This window comes from Ostrea edulis, chromosome 8 (assembly GCF_947568905.1).
Source record: "Ostrea edulis chromosome 8, xbOstEdul1.1, whole genome shotgun sequence".
NCBI classification, from domain to species: Eukaryota; Metazoa; Mollusca; class Bivalvia; order Ostreida; family Ostreidae; genus Ostrea; species Ostrea edulis.
The window spans coordinates 10,065,858-10,076,760 of record NC_079171.1 but is presented as its reverse complement, the minus strand read 5'-3'; the positions used below and the strand labels follow the sequence as shown (position 1 = coordinate 10,076,760).

Below are 10,903 nucleotides of genomic sequence, written 5' to 3'. Positions count from 1 at the left end.
TAAATGTCTTCGCCCCTGAAGACACAACCCAAGTTCTTATTTGCCCCTGGGAGGACTTTCACCTCCAAGTCCAGGGGTGGTCAACGGCACCAAATCTGTAACGGGAAGGGAGAAAATGCAACGGACCAGACCGGGATTCGAACCCGGGCCCCCTGAATCTCTAGTCAGGTGCTCTACCAACTGAGCTAACTGGCCACCTGTGATCGAACCCGGCCGACCGCTACAAAGAAAACATAACCTGTTAAACATTTCAGAACTATATCCCCTGAGATATTTTTAAAAGATGGGGATTTTATATTCTGTATGTAGATTTCTGAAGGCAAGGTCTTCATCTCATACCAAACTTTTATTTTTAAGAATTAAACGCTATGCAGTAGGATGCATTCGTTATATGGATTCTTGGCGGGTTATATGTACTCACATTTCCTGTCAAAGTTTATAAGCTCCCGAGACTCTGAATGTGAGTCCATGTCACAGTAGGTGTGGTACGCTAAAGAACCCTCACTGCTCAATGACCGTAAGCACCGAGCAAAGGGCTAAATTTGAAGCCCTTCACCGATCTTGTTGACTTCTTCATAAGAGTGAAGAATTCTCGAGCGAGACGTTAAGGAAGAAACAATATAATATAGATATCCATGATGTTCACAAAGTAAGAATCACTGGAGATACTTGTACACTGTCACTGTGTGGGTGTGTTGTTATTCCTATAATATATATATCTATGATGTTGACAAAGTAAGAATCACTGGAGATAATTGCACACTGCCACTGTGTTGGTTTGTTGTTATTCCTATAATATAAATATCCATCATGTTCACAAAGTAAGAATCACTGGAGATACTTGTACACTGTCACTATGTTGTTGTATTGATTTCCCACATAAAGCTTGTTCTCATCATCCACGCACACACACAAGGGACTGTATACCCCGTGTTCTGTGAGTAATAGAGACAAGAATTGACCGTCCTGATCAAGGAGATGAACAGAGTGTAAATCACACACCAGGATGTGACCGAGGACATCAGTACATATTCCAAAGGGACGGAACCCTGACTTCCACCCTGTGTAGGAAAACCTGTGTTGTCCTGATTTATTCACCACCACTACAGCCTTTTCATTAAAGTATGACACACAGACATCTCCGTTGACGTTTTCTGTGATATAGATTGGAACAGTATATAGTTTCTGTCCTATGTTATCCTTCTTTATGTTCTGTAGTTCTTTTCCTGTCTTGTTGTACCGCATGACTTTACTCTCTTTATCCTTCCCTATCCCCACCAGAATGTCCCCGTTGATGAGGGAGGAGTATATGGAGCCTGGTGTCCAGTCGCCTGTTTTAATGAATTCTGTGATATTGTAATCCAGTGTTATCTTATAGATGACTTTATTATCACTGTCTATAAAGATCAGATCCCCGTCCTGTGCGACTGTGTGGACGCACATTCCAGCACTGATTCGTATCTTTTGTAGCTGATTCCCCATTACATCTGTTCGGACAAGGTTACCATGATTGTCACTGACCCAGAGTCTGCCTGATTTATATAGTGACATATGGGATGCATTGTTAACATCTAGGACATGAAACTTCCTGACCTCAGTGACAGAGGAAGATAGAGACATTGTTTGTTTCACATCAGATTTCGTATCTCTGTCTCGTTTCTTCTGTTGACTTGTAGATTCCATTGATGTTGAAGAAACAATTTCCATGGGTTTTGATTTTCTTATTTCTGCTTTTGTGTCTTTAAAATTTATTTTTCCAAGTAATTTGGCAACATCATCTTTGCTATATTGACTAACAGTAAACACTGGTGTAACCGGTTTTGTTTTCTCTGGTAGGGGTCGGATATCCTTGAACTTCTCAGAAAGTTTAGGAATTATATCTGTAAGCTTTGAAGAAGACAGGTAGTTATGGAACTCTTTGACAAGGTCATGTAGATATGAAATGTAATCTTTCACTGTTGTATCTTGACTCTGTAATTTCTCCAGCAATGACTGTTCTATGTTGTCCACTTGTTGTATATTTTTTGACACCACTTCGTTAACTATGCTTGTGAGGGACTCTCCATCAACCTTCATGGCTGTTCTTAAGCTGTCCATGATCATCTTTATTTCTGTGGAATCGCCTTTTATTTCTTTCTGTAAATCTTGTGATGTTGGAAGGAAATATTCGTGGATTTTGGATATCTCCCCAAGGCAAAGTGCCATATTTTCTGCATAAACTGTCTCCAGATCAATAAATATATGCCCACGATGATGTTTCTGGGTCGCACACTTGGAACATAGTGGAACTTGGCATTCCTCACAAAGCATGTCTATATCTTTAGTGGGGTGGATCTTGCATTTCTCCACAGGCAGTTGTCGCTTTCGTTGTTGGTAAAGGACCACCTCATGGTTCTTGTATCCTGAATTCTTCAGATGTTCGTCTCTGCATTGTTCACACATCTGCTGATGGCAAGGATTGCAGTAAAATTGACATTTCCTCTCACAGTCTTTAATGTCACACTCTAAAAAGTGCTGGGGTGTACCCAAGCTTGGTACGCTCAATTTGGAATGTGCCATCTGAAATGAATGAGTGCTTTATAAGACAATATTCACATTTCCCATGTTTCTGTCTTTGATGTATTTACAAATTATAATGTAAGTCATCTCATGAATACATTGTAATGGTGGACAGTGCGTGTCTGAATCCTGATGAATATAGTGCGTCTATTTTAACGGTTGGGGATTGTGACAGAATATAAAAACTCTATTTCGTTTTCAATATTACATAAGGTTATGAACAGCAGCTCTTCATGTCTATTTACATTACATTGTTAATGTGTTACATGAAATACGCCGGCACTAAGCGTCGCAGTTCATACCTTCATGCTTTTTTCTCTGTTGTTGCTTTTCTTTCATCAAAAATGATATTTTTTTTTCTTAATTATAGAAACATGATGACCTTACATGAATCAAAGAAAAGAAAGCAATATTGGTATATCTAAGTAATAAAGTCATGCATGTAAAACCGGTGTTATTTCGTAAGAGTTCCCCCAGTAGACTGTTTACTTAGCTCAAACCCACCCACCCACACCTCGGAAAGCTGGCAATATCGCGAGGCTTCTCCCAAACTATCAATATTGAGGTTCCCGCTATGTGCTTGTTCTGGGTATCATGTATAGATTCCCACCGGGAGACTGGCTATGGCATTTAGTGAGTTTTCCCCTGATCAGTACCTTTAATATAATAATTGAACGGCGCGGGGTAACTTTTTTTATCAGTCGTTCAATTACTGGATTGACTGAAATTACCAAGGATAATCCATCTTGAAAGAAATCAAATCCGAAGTGAATTAATTATATAATCTATTAACATTAATGAAATGATTATACGGTTCACGGAATTGGATATATCCTTAATCCTCAATCATCCTCATTCAACTACTATGTAGTATTGCGTGCCATATTATTACCGATGCTCTCTCTCTCTCTCTCTCTCTCTCTCTCTCTCTCTCTCTCATGATGTTGCATCCTCTGTCGATCAGTCACACCCGCCTTAAGCCTTAAATGGAGTTATTTGTAGTCAAAATCAGTGTTTCAAGAATCGGTATGAAACACGACAGACACTTGTTTGACCCATTGGAATGTTGTTTTGGCAAAATAGGTCGTTTACATTTATCTATCTATCTCTGTCACCGTATTTCTGCTCTCTCTCTCTCTCTCTCTCTCTCTACTGATGTCAACATTTTGATATTGATATCTTAATGTACCAAATCAAATAAATCAGATAATGTTCAGATTTTAGGGGCGGGGATACTTTGTGAAGGTTGCTCTTGTAGTCTTGAAAGACGAATACGTATATATATATTGATATCTATTCTCGGGTGTTATCTTAAGGTTTGTAGAGGGGAGAGGGGGTAAGGCCTAATTCCCAATGCCAAAAATCAGGTACTTTCCCAAATCTTTGTTTTACAATTCCCAAACAATGAAAACAAATAAAAGCAGGGTAGCGGTTCTGAAACCTACATATTACAATTTTACCTTAATATAGCTAATTAAATCTAATTTCTTTGGCATCTGTCAATCAAAGTGAAGTAAGCATTTGCCAAATTGAAAGTCGCACGAAGTCAAATTATACCTTAATGCACTGGTTTGGGTTTTAATCCTACAACTTTGTATGAAACGTTTTTCTCAATTTCAAACAAATGTCGCTATTTTCCCCAATTGAAAAGGCATAGGCCTGGATTTCTTGAAAAGAATCAAAGTCGAAACTTTGACCATATCCGAGATTTTACTCAAATTAACAGTTCAGAGAGAAGAAAAATCAAACCTAAGTATTGGATTTTTTCGGGAAATCCCAACTTAGCTAGCTAAAGGTTTACTCTGACTCGTTGTCTTTTCACCAAAAGTGATATGATTCTGTAACACGGTACAGACATGTATATTATAAAACTCATCTTGTATTGTGAAACAGAAAGTATAAATGACGGGTATTGAACTAGCATTCATAATTCAATGAAAGACTCTATATATGAACCTGCAAAAATCATGTCGCGTGTACGAAATGATATACCGAGCGCATGATGTAAAACTTATACGGTACCAATTTTGATGCACTAGATGCGCATTTCGACAAATAATGTCTCTACAGTGATGCTCAACCGAAATGTTTGAAATCCGAAATAACTATGAAGTTTTAGATCTAAATATAGCCAAAAACAGCCTGCCAAACAAGTGGAGCCAAATTCGTCGAAGGATAAGAGCTATGCATGAGGGAGATAATCCTTAATTTTGAAATGAATTTCTGATAAGTCCCGTGTCCGAGATAAGAATAGGTCGTGTATATGACAAACATAAACAAGTTGGTGGTGCAAGGGTTTCAATAGTCTCATTTGAAGTCAGCATTTCGCAAATTCTATGATCGTTATAACGATCTAGTTCGTCAATACAACCTATCACGCTGTTTGACGTGTTTCATACATATTTTAGGCCGTTCTTGGCACACTGATTTTGACTACGGATAACTCCGTTTATCTGATCAGGATATAGGTCGACAGGGGATTCTTACTCCTCCTAGGTACCTTATATCACCTCTGGTTTGTCCAGGTGTCCATGTTTGTCCAACTATCTATTTCATATTGCTTATAGGAGTTATGAGATTGATCGCTGTTCGTTATCTTCACCTTTCTTCTTATATCGTATGCTAGTATCTTTGTGACATTTCGCATCGTTTGTCACCTGATCAAGATATAAGGCTTACGGCGGATGTGACCGGTCAACAGGGGATGTTTACTCTTCCTAGGTACCTGAGCCCACCTCTGGTGTGTCCAGGGTTTGCTCAACTATCTATTTTGTATTGCTTATAGGAGTTATGAGATTGATCACTGTTCGTTATCTTCACCTTTCATCATGCACACAAGATCAAATGTTGTAGGTATCACCTTCTAAACCTTTGAAAAAGTATCCAAGCGTCCTAAATAATATACCATTGTACTTTTACTCTTCCTAGGCACCTGAGCCCACCTCTGGTGTGTCCAGGGGTCCGGGTTTGCCCAACTATTTATTTTGTATTGCTTATAGGAGTTATGAGTTTGATCACTGTTCGTTATCTTCACCTTTCATCATGCACACAAGATCAAATGTTGTAGGTATCACCTTTCAAACCTTTAAAAAAGTATCCAAGCATCTTAAATAATATAGCATTGCATTTTGGTGAGAAGACCACGAGTTAATTTTTGCGCATGTATTTAGTATATATGCCACTTAAAGGGACAACATCTGGTAAACATAGTATTGTTTACATGTATTACATACAACGTTCCGCGATTTAGCAACTCTCAAATTCAAAGTTGATAAACGATTAACTAAATTGTGAATAGAAAATAATTTTTGAATTTTCAACTGAGGTCGTAAAAGCCCCTCTGTATCCTCCACTATCCTGAATTCTTCTAAAGTAATACTTAATGGTCAGACATAATGTAGATTTCCCTGAGGGGGCTACTAAGGGGATCTACTCTACAACACAAGGATATTCATTGCATGTTCTGTTAGGCCGTAACGATCTACCCCTCCACTAAGGCTTAGCCATGGACACACTGGAAGCATAACGATGGACTCTCCAGACTTATTTCCTCTGAGGATTGGTCCACACCCCCTCCCACAACCCATTTTATGCTGTAATAGCTCTCTTAAGCTCCGATAGAACTCCAGGTTCATTATATTACTTATGATCATACAGATTGGTCATATCGTGACACTTCAAATTGACGTTGCCCTTCCGATATCAAAATTATGAAAATATTCCTTGTTAACATAACCTCATGCACTGGCCGAGAAGCCATATCGACTGTAATAAGATTGATCATTTTGAAGCTCTCTAATTTGCGGAAATAATGTTTTGGTAAACTTAATTTAAACAGCGTATAGAAGAAAATGCGTTAGTAATTCAATATCAATGTAAATCATAGCGAAGAGTACTAACGCAAAGTGGAAATGCTTCACTTAGGGGGAAGAATGGCTATACATTAAGACTTTCGCGCGAGTAGGGACACGTACTAACTAGCCAATCTAAAGCCGGTCTTTAGTCTCGTTCAAACTCAGAACAATGATAAAAAATTGTCTTTGTGTAAATTCAAGCATGAGCGTAAAACGGTTTTCGATCTTCATGCAATATAGAGGGAAAGATATAGTATATAGAGACAACCAATCAACGTCAACAAATCATAATGACAGGTATACAATTTCCAGTTGACAGCTATCGCAGGTTGTTTTTTTTTTTGTTTTTTTTTTTGTTTTGTTAGTGGTGATTATTATCATTAATATCAGTAATGATGGGTTAACTAATAAGATCAGCTCTTTTGAAATTGACTGTCTTTATCTGTGAAAGAATGAAATTGAAACTAGCGCTACCTTACAGTAACAGTTATTATCGTGCGTCTCCACCAGATTCACAGCGCGTCGGCTATTTGCGGAGACAACCGTGTGTCTGGTTGATTTACCACAGGAGTACGAAATTGTATTAATAAATTCAATAAAATCCAGTCGATTGACTTAGCCAAGAGAGCTAACGCAAAGCTTATGGTTTTGTCAATAAAGTCACTTTTATTGACTCTATTGATAAAATTTCGAACTCCCGTTATTGAATAAGACCAGGGAGACATTTGCACAATGTGTTAAAAATATACAGGTTACGGAATATTCACTCTTCATTATTATTTCAGGTGAATACAGATAACAATACTGACATCATATTTCTGGTGAATACTTACATTTTCTATGGTGGGCGTAGATTTTATGATCCTTCACTGTCGGGAGACTTTGGACTGCAGTCATGAGATGTAAACGAGACTTCGCGAGATCTGTGTCCAATAGATGAAATTATGTTTAAATGACACACATAATGCACACAGGTAGAGATAATGAATGAAGTATGATTCATGAAGATAAAGTATTGTAATAAAATGAGAGTTGATAACTTGGTTGATAACGTACAGAGGATTGTTATACAATGTCAGATACTCTGGAGCTTGCTAAATAAATCAGAAGAAAAGGATTTGAAATTCTTAATTTCAGCAAACTAATCAGCGTCTAATCATTGTGTTACCATCATTGAGGCATAAGTCAAGGTAATAGTAACACATCATGATATAAAGCATACTTCATCCTAACCTATGGAACACCGTTACTGTCTTACAGTGTAAGTCAACCGTATGTTATGTTAATACATATTTACGTTATACGTTATGTCGATATTTCTTTATATCATGTGGTTACATCATCACGTTATGTGATTACATCTTTACATTATGTCGATACATCATTACATGATGTAGTTGTAAACCATGGTAAACATCATTACGTTATATCGCTGTCTCTTGATGTTATATGGTAAATCATTATGCTATGGGGTAACAGATTTACGTTATGTGGTTGCATCATTATGTTATGTGCAAATATCGTTTTGTTATGACAAACTTTCAAGTGATCGTGATTGATACAGAGACAAATTAACACGCTCATGTTGATTTACATTTCATTAATATTACGAATGTGTTTCATGAAATACGCCGGCATTAAGCGCCGGGGTTCATACCGGCATGCTTTTTTCTTCTTCAAAAAATCATTGTTTTTTCTCTTGATTATACCAGCATATAATGTATATTGAAACCTCACAGGAATCAAAGAAAAGAAAGCAATATTGGTATATCTAAGGAATAATAAAGACATGCATGTAAAACCAGTGTCGTCTAGTGAGAAATCCCACGGTAGACTGGTTACTTGGCTCAAATCCACCCACCCACACCTCTGAAGGCTAGCTATATTATGAAACGTACCCCCAAATTATCAATAGGCCTAGTGAGTCTCTCCTTACATGCTAGGTCTGTATTTCATTTTTAAATTTGCACCGGAAGACTGGCTATGCCATTTAGTGAGTTCTCCTTTATCAATACCTTTAATATATTCATTGAACGGGTAACTTCTTTTGTTTGATTACTGGATTGGCTGATCTTACCAAAGATAAAGTATCTTCATGGGAATTAAAACCTAAGTGAACAAATTACATGTTTATCATCTATTGCATTAATGAAATAACTATACATACTATCGATCACACCGTTGTACTTCACCTTTTTATTTGTTAAAGGGTCTACAAAGAATATGCTTGTTGCCGGATCCTATTGGGTTTCTCAATAAAATATGTTTAAATTAAATAATTATACCATACACTGACTTGAAGATACCCATGCTAATTCATTCAGCTACTAGTTTTGCGCGTCATATTTTAACTGAAGTAATCACTAATTCAACTATTACGATATAGGACACGGTAACAACGACACGGTGTATATAACAATGTGTTACATACCGAATCACGAATGGCGACGTTATTTAGCAACATTTTTTGGTTACTAATGAATTGTTATAGACCGTGCATGGACTGTACGTTTTTGGGGTGATTCAGGGGGAGCCTTTTTAGATTCCTTTTAACCATTGTGTTTGGGATTAGGTATATATGCGTTTCTGTCATGTAAATCCACACTCATGTCAATACTACATGTAAAACCACAGAAATACTTAGATAACTCTTGGATTCGGAAGTTTGAGGTTTATCCTTAAAACCCATTGGAGTAATGCATGATAGGCATCTTGCCTATTACACAACAATCCTTAGGCTTCTCTCTCTCTCTCTCTCTCTCTCTCTCTCTCTCTCTTCGGTATTTTCAACTACATCACTTGGTTGCCCTGTTGCCGAAATGAAATATCTGACCCCGCGGGTCTCTACAGCCCAGTAGCTAAGTACTTCGTTACTAGTTTGAAAATAGGGATGTATATTTATTTACCGCGATAAAATTTAGAAATTCATTTCAAAATTAAGGATTATTTCCCTCATGCATAGCTCTATTCTTTGACGAATATGGCTCCAGTGTTTGGCACTCTAGATTTCCTTTTAGATTTTTCAAGTTTACTGTTTTTTCGATTTTCCAAAAGTTCGGCTTGAGTATCATTGAAGAGACATTATTTGTCGAAATGCGCATCTGGTGCATCAAAGTTGGTACCGTATAAGTTTTGCATCTAATGTTGTCTTTCGAATTGTGAAAAAATGGCTTTTTGAGAGAGAATATTAGTGAGACCATGTCCCCACACCACTTGTCCTTACTAATCTGATATTTTGTATCCATATCTATCACATGCTGTGGGTCACGTTTATGGGGACTAAGTGTGTCCTCATATTGTACTTTCTGTCCTCACAATACGTCACGTAAATTATCGTTGCCCGAACCGGTTTCAATCGAACCAGGTTGAGAAATTACAACATTTGTCATCCTATTTGCCTCTCGCAAAAATGTCAAAAACCGATTATGCCGTTCCAGAGGGGGTCATATCGTTACTCCCCGTGTTGTTACTCCCCCATTTTACATGTAGCTACCTATTAATGCCTTAAAAACGTAACTACCTAGCAGGCGAACATAGCATAAATTCTTTGTCAGTGTATGTGGGGGTCGGTTTATGGTAAAATGACAACTTCCGGTTCATGAAATCGGTGCAAGGTGTTTTTGGAGGAACCCCCAGAAAAATACGTCCCATAGGGTATGCAACAATTTGTTACATACTGTTGTCATCCACATCCCGGTATGTTTTAATTTGTTGCAAAGCGTAGGACGAATGGCGACAATATGTAACACAAAGGTGAATAGAGAGTAATTTTGAATTTTTTGGAACATAGGTCTCTGTGTCCTCCATTATCCTAAATTCTTCTAAATGGTCAGGCATAAAGTAGATTTTCCGGAGGGGGGGGGGGCTACTGAGGGGATCTACTCTACCCTCTACAACACAAGGGTATTCATCTCATGCCCTGTTACGACATAACAATGGCCCCACCAGGGCTTAGCCATGGACACACTGGAGGCATAACGATGGACTCTTCAGACTCATTGCCTCTGGGGATTGGTCCACGCCCCAAAGCAGAAACTTTACATCCGTTCTTGATAGTGCGTCATGATATAATTTAAGATCCATATACTTAACTTATGATTATATAAAATGCTTATATTGTTACACTTCAAATTGAGGTTGTCTTTCCGATATCAGAGTTATGAAAAATTCATTGTTAACACAGTCTGTCCTCGTGCACTGGGAGTATCGACTCAAATAGAATGGGTCATTTCAAAGGTTTCTAATGTCCGGGCATTATGTTGTGGTAAACTGAATTAAGACAGTTCATAAAAGAAAATGTGCTTGTATTCCAATAAATACATGGATGTAGATTTTAGCGAAAAGGACTGTTCCGGATACTAAAGTAAGGGGGATGTTTCACTTAGATACTTCTCCACTAAAGTCTGGCTATATAGTGAGACTTCTCCCCTAAAGTCTGGCTATATAGTGATATTTTCGCGAGAAAACACACTATCTAGCCAGATTATAGC

General features: G+C 37.8%; 1 protein-coding gene across 2 annotated transcripts; it reads right to left on the bottom strand.

The window, feature by feature from the left end:
- Positions 1 to 327: 327 nt before the first annotated feature.
- Positions 328 to 7,598, bottom strand: LOC125662447 (uncharacterized). 2 transcript variants are annotated; one of them, XM_056148154.1, is made up of 2 exons: positions 7,247 to 7,598; positions 328 to 2,559 (listed from the first exon to the last, which is right to left on the bottom strand). In XM_056148154.1, the coding sequence occupies exon 2, from the start codon at positions 2,557 to 2,559 to the stop codon at positions 829 to 831; it is 1,731 nt and encodes a 576-aa protein (XP_056004129.1). In that variant the 5' UTR covers positions 7,247 to 7,598; the 3' UTR covers positions 328 to 828. The 2 variants fall into 2 exon arrangements, with proteins under 2 accessions (XP_056004129.1, XP_056004128.1); XM_056148153.1 differs by lacking the exon at positions 7,247 to 7,598 and adding an exon at positions 2,862 to 2,947.
- Between the last annotated feature and the right edge of the window lie 3,305 nt (positions 7,599 to 10,903).